General features: G+C 40.8%; 1 protein-coding gene across 1 annotated transcript in view; it reads left to right on the top strand.

Moving 5' to 3' along the window:
- LOC132818799 (potassium/sodium hyperpolarization-activated cyclic nucleotide-gated channel 1-like) overlaps nt 1–18,553 on the top strand; it is a 270,979-nt gene that overhangs the window by 164,492 nt on the left and 87,934 nt on the right. The window contains exon 5 of the mRNA XM_060829894.1: nt 2,171–2,317. Coding sequence (XP_060685877.1) covers nt 2,171–2,317 — 147 coding nt within the window. The remainder of the gene's footprint in view (nt 1–2,170; nt 2,318–18,553) is intronic.

Below are 18,553 nucleotides of genomic sequence, written 5' to 3'. Positions count from 1 at the left end.
CATTGAAACTACTGCTGAAAAGAGAGAACCAATATCCAAGGATTCAGGATATTGCAAAGAATGAATTTCCTGTTTCAGCAAAGAAGGTGTCTTCTGCAAAAAAATTCTGAAAGATTAGAGGTCATCCATTTTAATGGAACCCACAGACTTAAAACTGCCTACCCCACAAGCTAACAGTTTTCCAAGTCCATAGTGAAAGTATCCTAGGAGGATAATGAAACTTTCTAGGAGGATAATGAAACATTACATAAATTTGTAATGTCAGAGACAAGGTAGAGATAAATATTATTTATGTGAACAAATATATAATACAAATTGGATAAAAAAGTTGTTGGGGAGATGTATATGGGTCAAAAAGGATCTCAAAAGGTTATTACTGAAGCGTGTCTTAAGCACCTCCCTCTTTAAGGATGTCAAAGAGCCTTGTGGATAGAACGGTTTGGAATCTCAGTGGATCAAGGCCTAAAATCCAGGTCCTCTTTATAACAAACTATCATATCAATGTAATCTGTAACGCATTGCTAACATGCAATAAATTACTTCTTGTATAAGAGAAGAACATTTTCTAGTGAGAGCAGCCATTTTCCAACCTGACCACATTTGCCTAAGCAGACCCTGGAGATCCCTACATTTCAGAGGTGCAGGCGTGGTTTAGCTACAAAGGGACATTCAACTGTGATATTATTGAATAGTAAAACAGGCTTGAGGAACCAAGTGATTTGCTCATATTCGTATGAAGTCAAAGGTAATGCTGGGGGTTAACCATGCATTTCCACTTTAATCATCAACCATCAGTGTACAATTATGTAAGTGTTTACTAATTGAGTTCAATTTTGTTAGGTTTCATTGAAGAGTTATTGGACTGGGAACATTGACTGTCTGCATAGTTGCCCCCAGACCTGCTGAGCCTTTTTTTAACATTTTCTGTTTCTATTCAAATTTTATTACCTATCTGTTCTTATTAGTTATTTCTGACTGTTATTTTTATGCAAAGAAGATTTTATTCTTTTTCTAACTTCCCCAAATTGGACTTGTCTCACATTACTGCTCATAGAGTTAAAATTTCAGCACTCTGTGTTTGTAATCTCGACCATGTGAAACAGCTAGAAACAATGTAATAGGCAAAAGTGAGGACTGCAGATGCTAGAAACCAGGGTTTAGATCAGAGTGGTGCTGAAAAAGTACAGCAGGTCAGGCAGAATCTGTGAAGCAGGAAAATCGACATTTCGGGCAAAAGCCTTTCATCAGGAATGGAGACAGGGAGCTTCCAGGGTGGAGAGATAAGTGGGTGGGGAGGAGGTTGGGGTGGGGCTGGAGAGAAGGTAGCAAAGAGTGCAATGGATGAATAGGGGTGGGGATGGAGGTGATGGGGCATAGAGGAGGGGTGGGGGAAGGTAGCAAAAGTACAATAGGTGAGTGGGGGAGGGGATGAAGGTGATAGGTCGGGGGGCATGAGAGGGTGGAGTGGATAGGTGGAAAAGAGGATAGGCAGGTAGGATAAGTCATGGGGACAGTGCTGAGCTGGAAGGTTGGGACTGGGGTAAGGTGGGGGGAGGGGAAACGAGGAAACTGGTGAAATCCACATTGATGCCCTGGGGTTGAAGTGTTCCGAGGTGGAAGATGAGTCGTTCTTCCTCCAGGCCTCAGGTGGTGAAAGAATGGCGATGGAGGAGGCCCAGGACCTACATATCCTCGGCAGAGTGGGAGGGGGAGTTGAAATGTTGGGCCATGGGGCAGAACAATTTAATGGCCGTTATTGAAGTCAACAGAAATTATACTGATAAGAAGGATAAACCTGAGCAGTTGAATCACTATGTTCCAAAGTCAGCCACTTTGTCTCAATCACAACATACAGGTTTTTAAACTGAGACTTGGTACCACCTAAATGATTGAAGAGTGAAATTTACTGATGTATTTTTTTTATCACACATATTCTTTTCAAACCTGACCACATACTACATATGGGCATTTTATTTTCACTTATCCTGTTTATGTTCTAAGTATCTGTATATTGTGTACTCTGTTTTCGTTTTGTTCAACAGTTTGTTGTATATCATTTTTCTTCAAAAACAATACATTGTAGTGTAAGGTTGTTCACTCAATGTCTCTTCCTGCCCTGGTGGGAGATAAATCACCCCATCTAACATAATGTTTCTCCTTTTTCTTTTAGTACAAGCAAGTGGAACAATATATGTCTTTCCACAAGCTGCCTGCTGAAATGCGACAGAAGATACATGACTATTATGAGCACCGCTACCAAGGCAAGATCTTCGATGAAGACAATATTCTAGAAGAATTGAATGATCCACTTAGGGAGGTAACATATTTTTCTCCACCTTGTCTCAATTTCATTAGTAATAATACTGCTAATTTATATTTTGAACAGTTGTGGTGAATTTAGATTGGAGGCTGACACACTCATAAGAGAGTTTTGCGTTTGTACTATTACTTTAAATGTCAAAAACTGTTCAAAAAATCAAATGCAGATCAGACAATAATATTAATAAGTTCTGTTTTAATGCACAATCCCTGAATGAAGGAAGAGATTGTTTTGTATTAGATGGTGCAGTTGATTATTTAACATTTGATTGAGAATGTAGAACAGAACACATTGATCACATTATTAAGTATATGACTATTGGTACTCAATCTCACTACTCATCATTTTCCAAGTCCTCAAAGATTTTAGGTCCTTTGAAGGTTACCAATTAAAGGATATTCATCATTCAACAGAACGAGTCTTTAGAGAATGCAGTTGTCACATCAGCTCGACTGATCTGGGCTTTGTATGATTGAAAATTGCATGGACCTGTCAATTCTCTTTCCACTTTGGCACGACAAAGAATTTTCAACTGTGTAGCTATAAGTAGAGCTAGGTTTGACCTAAGAGTATCGCCAACTACTTTACAATGGTGACGCGTGTTCTTTCAACAATTTAAGAATGAATCTGGCTCACTCAACAGAATGTCTTCAAGCAACTTAAAGTCAAATTCGCAAACTGGGAGCCAGTGATGCTCTACAAGCTTCAGTGACACTAACTTCTTCCACCTCATTTTATTGGCCATCCTTCAATTCACCCAGAAACAATTCTTTGTCTTATACACTATGCTCACCTATTCTTGCATGAGAGCAAGTTAAGGTCAGCAAATAACGGAACAAGTATGAAAAGAACTTTAAGAATGACTTTTCAGCATCTTCACTTGTAGTAACATATGGGGCTGAATCCTACAGGTTGGTTTTGGAGAGATTTTTGCCAAGAGGCGAAGCAAATTTTCTCACTATATCTGACCAAACATCCTTTATTAACAATCTACCGAACCCCATGGTGTCCCTCTCATCTGATTCTATATCCAGTTTACCACTTGCCATTCCCAAAACAACTCACAACTCAGTACATACCAGTAAAAAAAGCCACCTCTTGCATGAGCACCATCTTGAAAAAGAGGACTGGATGTGGGGGTAATCAGTAGCTCCCCCTAACCCCACCCAAGTCCTGAAGAAAGGTTATTACCCAAAGCATTGACTTCTCCACCTCCAGATGCTGCCCGGCTTGCTGTGTTCTTCCAGCCTCTTGTTTGTCTACCTAGCCACAAAGCCATGTTGCTCACAGCATGTAGTCAGTGTGGCTGAGACTATTTTGAACATAGAATGCCATTCTTGCACAGTGGTCACTGTTTCACCACCAGGCCACACAGTTTACCTGTCCTTAGCTACATCCCATCTAAACGCCTTCTCACCCATCATTGTCTCTGATGCTCACCAGAAATCTGCAGCATGTCAGTGTCCACTAGGAGAAAATCACAGGCACACAAACGATCAAGTAAATCAAACCATAAAGATTTATTTACTGCCAGCAATAACAAACACAAAACAAATGAATAGAGGCCTCACTTTGCACCCACAATCCAAATGAAGTGCTACTCTTTATGATCAATGACTACTTTGCATTCCATGATTGCCAAGCTGCGTCTAACTGGAGCGGGATGTCAGTCAGCTCCTCTCTAGCTTGGTATTTACCCAATGTAGCTGAACTTTGTCATACACAAAAGAGAGGTTCATCCTTTCCAATGTCTTGCCCTTCTGCCCTGAAAACTACTCCAGTTCCCCAGCCCCCTCAGCATTTATCACATCACTCCTTGGCCTGCTCCAGTTTTTACAGAACATCGCATGCCAGGAAGATGTGGTATACTCTTTCCAAATGATACTGGAGGATTGCTCCAAGACCTCTCTCAGCAGTGGGACTACATCTTCAACAGTATTATTGTCTGCTCCACCATGGTCCTGATCATTGCACAGACATCAACTTGATGAAGGTGTTGCACTGGCTGAGAGAGTAACATATTACACCAAAAAGAGAGTTCCTGCCCTGCTCCAACCCCTTTCAATCCAAGACCAATTAAAAATGTGAAACTCACCATTGAGTCAATCCAATCCATGGTCATATTTAAATTGCAATGTTCCTCTTGTCTCCTAGCAGATTTGGAAATTTCAGAAGTGATGCGATGCTTTTGGCTAGCATTTGCGCCCCTCCCCCGACTTATGCCACTGTCCCTAAATTCTATATCGTTGAGATACCAATGACCCGAATCACTTTGACCAGCTTCTGGACCTTCTGCATGCATTGTAACTCAGTGAAGAAATTATTGCAAGTAATATGTAGATGGCGTTTGTAAGCACATGCTTCAATGTCCTGGTGAACCTGAATATTTGTCCATCAAAGTATCACTGACGCGACCCACCCTGGGAATTGTCCCAGCCATTTTCATGGCTAGACAACAACAAGTGGTGGCACAGAATGTAGCTTGTGGTGGACACCAGCAAACGTGGGCTCTGCCTGGTTGCCCCGAGCCACCTTGGAGCCTCCATGTCCCTATGACCTCATAACTGTCCTGACAGCTCAGTTCCACCGTACGTGCATGTGGAGACCAAGCACAACGAACCAAAGTCAGACAGATCCACTGACCTTGAGAGGCCCAAGCTGATGTCTGACCATGGCTAAGCCCCTAGACTGTTCGCAAGCTGTGCCTATGACTGACAGTACCAAGGCCCTCTGACAGACAGAGCTGTCCCCTTAACTGGACTGTAGCCCCAACCAGTTTTCAGCTTGACCATTTGCTTGTACAAATAGTGCAATGTGTTTGTCATGTGGACAGTTGTCAAATGCTGTGGTTGCTAGAGAGTTGTCTCTGTGTGCCGTTCATAAATATAACTTCCCTACCATCACAGAGATCTCTGCTGACAAGCAGCCTGTTTGTGTGTGTGCAAGACAGCACATCAATATGGCCCTGATAGTCTTTGGCTCTGACTGAAGTGCCAAAGCATTAATAGCTATGGCATGACAAAGCTTGCTTTTGGCACTAAGTGAGTGAGCACTAAGAGAGCAAGTGAGCAGTCCTGCAAATTAAACTGGTCTAATCTAGGTGTCTGGAGCTGTCTGTGGGAAGTGTCCTTGCAGTGACCTTTCAATATTAGTTGCCAGTGCACCCTGTGATGAAAGTCTGTGATTCCTAAATGACATGCGAGAGAATTGGAGAGATGCCATGATGGCTGTGAGGGGGTCGACAGTGTTTGATACCAAAATCCTTGGTCAAAGGGTGTGTACAGCTGATGCCCATGGATTGTACTATAAGATGCTGTTTGATACTGAGCAACATGGAAGATCCAGTGGTGAACTGTAGTCTCCAGGTACCCATTCTGACTTTCATGTTGAGAACTCTTGACAAGTGCTTGTTCACCGTGTTTGATAACATAGGAAACTGAAACAAATGAGGCTAGTTATGGTGTTAACAAAGTGTTTAATAAATTCTCAATCCCTTAAATTGGCAACCCACCACTACCAAGTAAGAAACTCACCTAACTGTTCAGCAAAAGCCTAAAAGATTCATTGAGTTGCTTCTGACATCAAGCTAGGCCTCACTAGACCTGTCATCTGATTCTGTTCTAAAACTCGCCATCACCCATGTTGTTCAGGCCCCTTAAGAGTCTGTCCAATGTATTTGATCAAAACTCACATATTAAGCTTATTATTAAAACTAAAACCCATGAAGTGAAAAAGAAAGGTAGTAGCAGATTGGATATAAAATTGACTCAGCAGAAAACAATGGAAAATTGTGGTGATTGACCACTTTTTGGACTGGAAGAAATAATACATTGATATTCCCCACAAGGTAAGGACTGATAGATGCATGATGATGACTGTGGAAAATTGTGTCTCACTAACTTGATTTAGTTGTTTGAAGAGGTGACAAAGAAGATTGATGGAGGCAGAGTGGTCAAGATTGTCTGAATGGACTTCAATAAAGTGTTCGATAATGTTCTGCATGGCGGACTGTTAGCAAGGTTAGTTTACATGGGATGTGGGGGAGTTAGCATTGGATACAAAATTAGCTTGAAGGTAGAGAGTGGTGGTGAAGGGATGATTTTGGACTGGAGGCCTGTGACCAGTTGTGTGCCACAAGTATCAATGCTGGGTCATCTGTTTTTCATAATTTTTGTAAATGATTTAGATGTGAATATAGGACGCAGGATTAGTTTGCAGATGACACCATAATAGGAGGTGTAGTGTACAGTGAGGAAGATTACCTCAGAGTATAATGGGACCTTGATCAGAATAGCCAATGGGCTGAGGAGTAGCAGATGGAGTTTAGTTTTGATAACTATGAGGCATTGCATTTTGGAAAGGCAAATCAGGCCAAGACTTAGACAGCTATTTGTATGGCCCTGAAGAGTGTTACTGAACAAAGAGACTGAGGGGTGCAGATGCATGGTTGGTTAAAGTGGAGTCAAAGGTAGACAGGGCATTGAAAATGGCGTTTGACATGTTTGCCTTCGTTGGTCAGAACATTGAGTATAGGAGTTGGGATATCATGTTGCAGTTGTATAATACATTGTTGAGGCTGAATTTTAGAATACTGTGTACAATTCTGGTCGCCCATTCTATAGGAGGGATGTTGTTAAACAGGAGAAAGTACAAAAAAGATTTAGAAGAATGTTGCCAAGATTGGAAGATAGGAGTTAAATGGAGAGGTGTAATAGGCTAGGGCCTTTTTCCCTGGAGCAACAGACACTAAGAGGTAACCTCATAGAGGTTTATAAAATCATGAGGAGCACTGATAAGGTGAATAGCCAATGTCTTTTGGACATAGGTTTAAGGTGTGAGGAGAAATATTAAACAGGGACCTAAGGGGTAACCTTTTCATAAAGAGGATGGTATGCATCTGAAACAAACTGCCAGAAGAAGTGGTGGAGCTGAGATTCAATTACCACATTTAAAAGGAATCTGGATGGGGACATGAATAAGAAAGGTTTAGAGGAATATATGCCAAATCCTGGCAAATGGGACTAAGTCAGATCAGGATGTCTGGTCAGCATGGATGAGTTGGACCAAAGGGTCTGTTTTCATGCTGTTTGACTCTATGACTGTATAACACTATGATCATGTCTGATTTACATTAATGGTTTGGATTTTGAAATTTGCAGTTGATAAAATTGAGGAAGTGTCATTGATTGAAAGATTAGAATAAACTTGAAGAGCTCCTAGACATGTTAATGAAATAAATTGATAAAACTAAGTGGAGAAAAGTGAGTGAGGAGATGCAATACAAATTTAATCATACAGTTTTAGGGGGATGATGAGATCAGAAAGACTTGGGTTTAACAAAAACAGAAATTGCTGGAAAAGTTCAGAATCAGTGGAGAGAAATCAGAGTTAACATTTTGGGTCAAGTCACCTTCCTCAGATTTGGGGATAGTCCTGTACAAATCATAAAAGATGAAAGAATAGATTAAAGTAGTTATTAAAATAAGTGGCATCTTGGGCAGTATGGTTGAAAATCTACAATACAAAGAAAAGTTTTCTAATCCTAAATAAAATATTGGCAGATCTATTGTCTCCAGTTCATAAACCCATACTGTAGGGAGGATCTGAAGGCTTTGGTGGAGACATGTCAGCTGATGAAGGGCCACTGGACCTGAAATGTTAACTCTGCTTTCTCTCCACTGAAGCAGCCAGAATAGCTGAGTTCCTTCAGCATTGTTTTTGATTCAGTTTTCTAGCATCAGCAGTTATTGGTTTTATTTTATTGCAAAAGTTTTTCCTTAGTTGCAAGATTGAGTTTGCAATTGTTAAACGTTTGACATTTCTGTTTCAATTTGTAAACTATTTAAAATTATTAGCTTTTGATTTTCTTTGAGTATGCGGATTTTACTCTCTATCCCTGGTTGCCTTTGAAAAGCTGCTGAACTGTCTTAATCCATCACTTGAGGATACTTCCACAAATGCTGTTAAGTCAGAATCCTAAAACTGCCTACTTAATTATCATCACTATCAACAAGAATGGAACTGGGGCTCTCTGAAATGAGTAATTCTCATTACATAATAAATAGTGATTTTTTTTAATTGAAGGAGCAGGTATTGCACAGAGATACAGGATTGCTCACATATGCAGAGCAATGGGATGTTACCCATTTCTGGAATCCAGTGTGAACATCATCTGCTCCCCAGATACTCAGCCTGCATCATAGCAGAATGAAACTTGACCTGTTTACTCTTCTGAAGAGAGGGGTGGGCAACGTGACATCATTCAATATCCAGACTAACCTTGTAGAATGACATTGTGAAGTCAGCACACAGCTGGGCAGTATTTACAGCTGCATTCCTGTGCTTGCTCAGTGGTGTCTTCAGACCTCCAGACCCATTCCACATTGAATTACTCAGCCAGCTAAATAGTCTTTCATCCCACCATTTTGGGTTGAATCTCGATCTAGGTTACAGAGGTGTAAAGATAGCATTCTCACCCTGTAATTTCAGTGGCTGTGCCAACTGCTCACCACCAACGCCCCCCCCCCCAAAAAAAACACACCCAGATACACTTTTTTAATGCCACATTGAATTACCATTTGGAGTCAAAATCTATTATTTCATAGTTGTAATAAAAGCAGCAAATTGTAGGAATACATATCAGTTCAAAGATCCACTTTTGGCTTCTGGATTGCTGGGACAATCCTTCCTTATTTGTTCAGTTTTTTGATACTACAGTATAAGTCTTTAATTCTCAGTCAGATAGCTAAGCCAAGTCCTGAGTGGTGTCAGTAGAGTTCTGTGTCCATGGATATCAAATCTAAGGAGGTGTTAATGAATCCTATTTGTCATAACCCAGCAGTTTTTAAGAGAGTAGCAGATACTATTCTTTTATTTCAATTGACTGCACTCGTATTTTTCAACATGATGATAAAGACGTAAAATAAAGATGTGCTTCAGATAGTGTCAAATATCAGTTCTCAATCAGAAATAATGTGGAACATCTTAAATCAATTATTTATTACAAATTGATGAATTTTTATTGAATCATCTTGACCTGATATTTTTGTTTGAGTTTTGCATTATTCTAGGCACAGCTGAAGTGACATTGTTCATGTAACACAGAACCTCTATTATAACAAAACATAACAAGACCAAAGGAAGACATTTCAATTATATGCTGCTACAGTCAGCTGATCTTGGCAGGATAATGTGTCTACAATTTGAATGCATACCCTTCAATTTTCCAACCATATGCTTCAGTAATACAAATTTGCAGGGATTGTAAAGTTTCAATATATACTCCTATTTTAGCTTGCATTGGAATTGTGAATTTGTTGAATGACACATCAGACATTGTGAATTCAACTAGTTAATAATCGTGACAGAGGCCTGGATTATTACATGAATTGCAGTATTTTGGGGGAGTCTTTGAGGTATATAACAGAATAAAATAGGTTTTAAAGGGTACTCCATGAAATCTGCTGTGAAAAGCAGTCTTATACCTTGACAGAAATTGCAAGGTTTTTTTGTGACTTAATGTAAGTGTCAAGTGGGGGTAGCAAACCAAAGGAGCCCATTTGTTCCAGCTCCAAATCTAATCTAAACTCATCTGACATTCTGAATGAGGATTGAGAAGAATGCTGGTTACATTTAGTTCTTTGCTAAAAATGTAGCCTGAGTGCATCACATCTTGAGGTGAGTTACATCTTTTATGATAGCTAGTAAGCTAGCTATTTGGCACAGGGAAAATAGAGGGGAATGTGCAACTAAGAGCAGATAGTTGAGGAAGATGATATAGAATCTGTGTGGATAGAATTGAGGAACTGAAATCATGAAGGATTTCAAAATGCACGTAGATTGGGAAAAACCAGGTTGGCATGGATTGCAAAAAAAGGAATTTGTGGAATGTCTACGAGATGGCTTTTTAGAGCTTGTGGTGGAGCCGACTAGGGAACAGGCAATCCTGGACTTAGTATTGTGCAATGAGACAGACTTGATAAGGGAGCTTAAGGGGAACAAACCCTTCAGAGGCAGTGATCATACTATGATTGAATTTACTCTATAATTTGAGAGGGAGAAGAAAGAATCAGAGGGTATGATGTCAGAGCTGAATAGAGGCAGAAGGGAGGATCTGGGTGGAATTGACTGGAAATGGAGCCTAACAATAAAGACAGTGGAACAGCAATGACAGGAGTTTCTGGGAGTAATTCAGGAGACACAGCAGAGATTCATCCTGAGGGAAGAAGAAGCGTAGTACAGGGAGGAGGTGGAAATCGTGGCTGTCTAGGGAAGTCAGGATTAGCATGAAAATGAAGGGCAGGTGGAAACCAGATAATTAAGAAGCTTGCAAAGACCAACAGAACTGAAAATGTGTTGCTGGTTAAAGCACAGCAGGTTAGGCAGCATCCAAGGAACAGGAAATTCGATGTTTCGGGCCAGAGCCCTAGGCAACAAAAATAGAAATAAGGAGGGAGAACATTAAATATGAGGGTAAGCAAGCCAGTAATATAAAGGAAGACTGTAAGAGTTTCTTTTGATTATATAAGGGGGAAACAGGAGCTGTTGGAAAATGATACTGGAAAAATAGTAGTGGTGAACAAGGAATTGGCTGAGGAACTGAATAATTACTTCGCATCAGTCTTCACTGTGGAAGACATGAGTTATATCCCAAAAATCCAAGAGTGAGGGGGCAGAGCTGAGTATGGTGGCCATCATCAAGGAGAAGATGCTAGAAAAACTGAATGGCCTGAAGGTGGATAAAGCACCTGGACCAGGTGGACTACATCCCAGAGTTCTAAGGGAGATAGCTGAAGACACAGTGTTAGTGGTGATCTTTTAGGAATCACTAGGATCAAGGATGGTCCCAAAGGACTGGAAAATCGCTAACTTCACACCCCTGTTTGAAAAAGGGAGTAAGGCAAAAGATAGAAACTTACAGACCAATTAGTCATGGGTAGGAATCTGGAATCTGTTGTAAAGGATGGGATTTCTGAATCCTGGAAGTGTATGGTAAAATAGGACAAAGTCAGCATAGTTTCATCAAGGGGAGATCATGCCTGACAAATCTGCTAAAATTCTTTGAGAAAGTACCGAGCAGGTTAGACCAAGGAGAGCCAATGGATGTAATCTACCTGGACTTTAAGGAGGCGTTTGACATGTTGCCACACAGGAGGCTACTGAGTAAGATAAGGGCCCATGGTGTCAGAGGCAAGGTGCTAGTATGGATAGAAGATTGACTGTCTTTCATAAGACAGAGAGTGGGGATAAAAGGTCCTTCTCGGGATGGCAGCCAGTGACAAGTGGTGTTCTGCAAGGCTCAATGTTGGGAACACAACCTTTCACTTTATACATTAACAATCTAGTTGAAGGAACTGAGGGTATTCTGGCTAAGTTTGCAAACAAAGCAAAGACAGGTAGAGGGAGAGATAGCATTGTAGAGATGGTAAGTTGTAGAAGGATTTGGACAGGTTAGGAGAGTGGGCAAAGAAGTGGCAGATAGAGTACAACGTGGAAAAGTATGAGGAAGTGGTAAGAAGAATAGACGGACTATTTTCTAAATGGGGAGAAAATTCAGAAGTCTGAAGTACAAAGAGACTTGGGAGTTCTCTCAAGATAAACTTACAGGTTAAGTCAGTGGTTAGGAAGGCAAATGCAATGATGGCATTTATTTTGAGGGGACTTGAATGTAAAGCAGGGATGTACTTCAGCAGCTCTGTAAGGCTCTGGTCAGACTACTTTTGGAGTATTGTGTGCAGTTTGAGTCCCATAGCTCAGTAAAGATGTCTCGCCCTGGCGTGTGTTCAGAGGAAGTTCATGAGAATGGTTCCAGGAATGAAAAGCTTAACATATCAGGAGTATTTGAGGACTCTGGGTTTATACTTGGAGTTTAGAAGGATGAGGTGAGATCTAATTGAAACATACAGAATACTGAATGGTCTGTACAGGGTAGATTTGTGAAGATATTTCCGTAGTAGGAGAGACTAGGATCTGAGAGCACAGCCTTAGAGTAAAGGGAAACCTTTTATAACAGAGATAAGGAGAAACTTCTTCAGCCAAACAGTGGTGAATCCATGGAATTAATTGCCACAGAAGGCTATGGAGTCCAGGTCATTGAGTTTGTCTCACATTGTGCTCCATCTTCCACTTCTTTGCATCTGTTCAAATCTTTCTGCAGCCTCCCCATTTCCTCAAAGGCACCTGTCCCTCTACCTATCTTTGTATCATCTGCAAGCTTAGCCAGAATGCCCTCAGTTCTTTCTTCTAGATCGTTAATGCATAAAGTGAAAAGTTGTGGTCCCAACACAGAGCCTTGCAGAACACCACTTCTCACCGGCTGCCAACCTGAGAAGAATTCTTTTATCCCCACTCTCCACTTTCTGACAGACAGCCAAGCTTCTATCCATGCTAGCATCTTGCCTCTGATACCATGGGCCCTTATCTTACTCAGTGGTCTCCTGTGTGGCACCTTGTCAAAGGCCTTTTTGAAGTCCAGACAGATGACATGCATTACCTCTCCTTGGTCTAACTTGCTCAGTACTTCCTTAAAGAATTTTAGCAGATTTGTCAGGCATAACCTCCCTTTGATGAAACTTTGCTGACTTTGCCCTCTTTTACCATACACTTCCAATGTTCAGAAATCTCATCCTTCACAATGGATTTCAGGATCTTACCCATGACCGAGGTTAGGCTAATCGGTCGGTAAGTTTCCATCCTTGCCTTACTCCCTTTTTAAACAGTGGTGTCATGTTAGCGATTTTCCAGTCCTCTGGAACCCTCCCTGATTCTAAAGATTCACTATGAACGCCTCCATTATCTCTTCAGCTATCTCCCTTAGAACTCTGGGGTGTAGCCCATCTGGTCCGAGTGACATATCCAGCTTCAGGCCATTCAGATTTTCTAGCATCTTTTCCTTGGTGATGGCCACCATACTCAGCTCTGCCCCCTCACTCTCTTGAATCTTTCGGATATTACCTGTGACTTTCACTGTGAAGACTGATGCAAAATAATTATTCGGTTCCTCAGCCATTTCCTTGTTCACCACTACTACCTCTCCAGCGTCAATTTCCAGTGGCCCAATATTCACTTTTGCCTCTTGTTTTCCTGTTATTTATCTAAAGAAACTCTTACAGGCTTCCTTTATATTATTGGCTAGCTTATCCTCATATTGAATCTTCTCCCTCATTATTTCAAAGAACATAGAACATTACAGCGCAGTACAGGCCCTTTGGCTCTCGATGTTATGCCGACCTGTCATACCAGTCTGAAGCCCGTCTAACCTACACTATTCCATGTATGTCTATATGCTTATCCAATGACAACTTAAATGTGCTTAAAGTTGGCGAATTTACTGCCGTTGCAGGCAAAGCATTCCATACCCTTACTACTCTCTGAGTAAAGAAGCTACCTTTGAAATCTGTCCTAAATCTATCACCCCTCAATTTAAAGCTATGCCCCCTCATGCTCGCCGTCACCATACTTGGAAAAAAGCTCTCCCTGTCCATCCTATCTAACACTCTGATTATCTTATATGTCTCTATTAAGTCACCTCTCAACCTTCTTCTCTCTAACTTCTTTCTTTCTTTGTTGCCCTCTGTTCGTCTTTGTAAGCTTCCCAATCCTCTAGTTTTCCACTGCCCTTTGCCACATTATATGTTTTCTCCTTTGCTTTTATGCTATCTCTGATTTCCCTCACAAGCCATGGTTGCCTCATCCCCCCTGTACTGTGCTTGTTTTTCCTCGGGATGAATCTCTGCTGTGTTTTTTGAATTAATCCCAGAAACTCCTGCCATTGCTGTTCCACTGACTTTCCTGCTCGGCTCCTCTCCCAGTCAATTCTACCCAGCTCCTCCTTCATGCCTCTGTAGTTGCCTTTATTCAGCTGTAATACCATTACCTCTGATTCTATCTTCTCCCTCTCAAATTGCAGAATAAATTCAATCATGTTATGATCTCTGCCTCCTAAGGGTTCCTTTTACCTTAAGCTCCCTTATCAAGTCTGCCTCATTGCACAACACTATATGCTGTACTGCCTGTTCCTTCATGAGCTCCACCACAACCTGCTCCGAAAAATTCCATCTCTCAACATTCCACAAATTCCTTTTCTTGCAATCCACCCCCAACCTGATTTTCCTCGTCCATCTGGATATTGAAATCCTCCATGATCACTGCGACATTCCCTTTCCTATACATCTTTTCTATCGCTTGGTGTATCTTGTGCCCCAGCTCCTGACTGTCATTTAGAGGCCTGTACGTAACTCTCTAACCAGGGTTTTTTGTACCTTTTGCAGTTCCTCAATTCTACCCACACAGATTCTACCCATCTGACCATACACCATTTGTTTCCAGCTATTGATTTAATTTCGTTTCTTACTCATCAGGCAACATAATTTCCTCTGTTAACTGCCTATCTTTTCGATAGGATGCATATCCTTGAATATTCAGCTCCCAATCCTGATCCCCTTGTGGCCACATCTCCATGATGCCCACTGCATTATACCTGCCAATTTCAATCTGCGCCACAAGCTCATATATTTTATTCGGTATATTGTGTGCATTCGAATATAACACCTTCAGTCCTGTATTAACGATCCCTCTTTTCATTGTCATTCATTTATGCAGTGTGCTTGAAGTTTGATTGCTAACCCTTTCCATACATTCTGCCCTATTTGTGTCTGTGCTGGAGATTTTCATAATCTCACCTGACTTTTGCACTCCTACCTCCTCCTTTAGTTCAGGTTTTCTAATTTCACCAGTCACTGAGCCCTCTCCCCCCATTTAGTTTCAAGCCCTGTCTACAACCCTAGTTATGCAATTCACTCGGACTCTGGTCCCAGTACAGTTCAAATGACCACTGTCCAATCAGAACAGACCCCTTCTTCCCCAGTACTGGTGCCAATGTGCCATGAATTCAACCCCATTTCTCCACACCAATCTTTGAGCTACGCATTTACCAACTTAATCTTATTGACCCCATGCCAATTAACTCATGGCTCAGGTAATAATTAAGAGATGATTACCTTTTTGGTTCTGCTTTTTAATTTAGCTGCGAGCTGTGCATTCTCTCAAAGCAGAACCCTTGCCTTAGTTTTATCGATGTCATTGGTACCTATGTGGACCACGACCACAGGATCTTTGCCCTCCACTCCAAGTTGCTTTGCAGCCCAGATGAGATAGCCCGAACCCAAGTAGCAGGCAGGCAACAAACCTTAGGGACTCTCGAACCTGGTCGCAGAGAACAGTGTCTATGCCTCTAGCTATACTATCCCCAGTTATAAAAACATTTTCTTCCTCACTTGAATGGCTCTCTGCACCATGGTACTGAGGCCAGTCAGCTTGTCCTCTCTGCAGTCCCCATTCCCTTCCACACAGGTAGCAAAACTCTTGAACTTATTGAACAAGGACACGGGTTGAGGCTCCTGCATCTCCACCTCCTGGATCCCTCTACCTGTCTCACTCACAGCCACACCCTCCTGTCCCTGACCACTGGCTGAGTCCAAGTTAGATCGTCTAAGTGGTGTGACTGCCTCCTGGAATACAGCATCCAGGTAACTCTTCCCCCGCCCTGATGTATCGCAACATTTGAAGCTCAGACTCCAGGTTATTGACTCTAAGCTGGAGCCAGGGTTCTTCCAGCAACCAACATTTACTACCGGCATGGTCACTGGGAACCACAATGGGGACCTCCAGCTCCCACATCATGCAGAAACAACACATCACCTGACCATCCATCCTAATTTTATTAGTTTTGAATTTGATTTTTAAAAAATTTTTAACTATTTTTATATCCCTATTTATTCAGGTTTTAACCAAAAAATAAGTTGTAACCAATAAATTAACAAAATTCAATTTAACACAGTTGCAAATTTGGCAGACCCTTTACTAGCCAATCAAATCACAGCCCTTCTGTGACGTCACTTTTCAGTTTCCCCCTCAGAATCAGAAACTCTTACTTATGCAATGGTAATGACGCCAGAAAACACTTAATCAGCATTTAATAACACTTTGGATTGTCCTAAGATTACAAATCTTAAGTGTATAAGAACTCAGTGCAGAAGACTATGTGGTCTGTCAGTTCTGTTCCATCACTCAGCATGAGCACAGTTAATATTAATCGTTCACTACACTCCACTTTACCACTGATTTCCCAAATATATTGATCCCCTGGGACATCGACATTGGTCTAATTCAGCCTCAGATACATTCAAAGACAGTGCATCCACAAAACTGTGGATTGTAGAATTCCAAAGATTCAGAATCTTTTGAGTGAAGAAAGTTCATCCCAGTTCTAAATGATCCTGAAACTGTGAACCCTTGTTCTAGATTTCCCAGCTAAGGGGAAACAATATCTTGGTATCTACCTGATCAAGACTTCATAATTTTGAAAGTTTCAATTGGACTACCTCACATTCTTCTCAACTTTGGAGAACATGGACCCAATTTACTTGACCTCTTATCTCAAGGACCAATCCATTGAACATTCATGTACTGCCTTCAATTCCTTAAATATGGAGACACAAATTGTAAACACTATTCAGGTGTGTTCTCATCTTTACTGAAAATTTGTTGCTGGAATAGCGCAGCAAGTCAGGGAGCATCCAATGAGCAGGAGAGTCGACATTCACATTTTCAGTCCTGTTCTCATCTTAAGCCTGATTTCTACATATTCTCCAATTCACTTGCAATGAAGGTCAACATGTCATTTGCTTTCCTACATACTTCCTAGACCTGGAGCCTCAGATTCTGTACAAGTTCACCAAGTCTCTCTGAACATAAACAGTTACAAGCTTCATGCTTTTTGAAAAACAAAAATCTGCTTTCCTAATCCCATGATCAAAGTGAATAATCTCATACTTCACAGAATTATAGAAATGTTACAATGCAGAAATAGGTCATTTGGCCCATTGGTCATCACATGATGTTGCACCTGCCATGTTATTGCTCAGTCACTTTACCTGTCTATGTTGCTTTGCAACCTCACACCTTGCACTCCCATCTAACTTTATGTGGTCAGCAAACTTGGACATGTTACACTGTGTCTGTGTAATGAAGGTAGATTATAAATAGCTGAGGCTCCAGCACAGAAACTTTCAGCACTCCAGAGTTCACAGCCAGGCCAATTTGAAAATGCTCCATTTATCCCTACTCTTGGCTTCCTGCCCATTAAATCTTGACCATTAAACAGTCCCCTTTCCATGCCAATATATCATCCCCAATTCCATCGCCTGTGCATTCAACTTTTATGTGGCATCTTATCAAATGTCCTTTGAAAATCCAGGCTATGCTATATCTGTTCATTCCCCTTTATCTTCACTACTATTAAATTCTCAAGAAATAGGATTTTCCTTTTGGAGAACCACATTGACTTGTTCTAAGTATGTTTTGATTTTTTATTTGCAGTGTTGACATTTCATAAATAACAGATTCCACGACTTTCCCAAAGACTGGTGCCAAGCTAACTGACATTTGGGTGTTCTCTCTCTCCCTCCTCTCTTGATTGCAGAGTTATATTTTCTAACTTCCAATTTACTGAGACCATTCCAGAATCTAGGGAATTTATCTCTTCCAGAATATGACATAAGCCATTGGGTCCTTGGGCTTTATTGATTTTGATTCCGGAAGTTTTCTCTGCTGATACTAATTAACTTCATTTCCTCTTCTTTTTTAAACTCCTAAATTAATCTCTACTTCTATTATGTAATTTGTATCTGATACTCTGAATAGGACAAACACAGCATTTATTCAGTGTCTGTGCCATTTTACAATTCCCTGTGATAATTGTACCTGGCTCTGCACCAATGTTTACTTCAGCTGTCTTTTCATTTTTAGACACTTTATATTCCTGGCTAACTTACTCTCATCTTGTGTTTTATTCTTTTTCACCAACTTTACTGGTTTTGAAAAACAATTCCTAATACTCAGACTTGCTATCATTCTTTCCAATGCTATAAAACTCTTCACTCAATTAATACAATCCTTAGCTTCCTGAATAAGTTATGGTTGGACCTTTGTCACTGACATTTCATTTTCCAATGGAATGTATTTTTAAAAACATTTTAAAATGGTTTCTTTTAAACTGTTTTCCACCGCTTATTTCCTGCCATAGTTTTTAGTCTATTAACCAATCTACTATAGCTAGCTCTCCCATCATACTTATATAGTTGGCTTTGATCGTGTTTATGATTCTTTGTTGCACTTTTTAAAATTTATGAATGGGATTTAGGTGTTGCTGGCTAGGTCAGCAATGTTACCCAA

Source organism: Hemiscyllium ocellatum, chromosome 1 (assembly GCF_020745735.1).
Source record: "Hemiscyllium ocellatum isolate sHemOce1 chromosome 1, sHemOce1.pat.X.cur, whole genome shotgun sequence".
NCBI lineage: Eukaryota > Metazoa > Chordata > Chondrichthyes > Orectolobiformes > Hemiscylliidae > Hemiscyllium > Hemiscyllium ocellatum.
The sequence above is the reverse complement of the archived record's forward strand: the minus strand, read 5'-3'. Positions and strand labels throughout refer to the sequence as shown.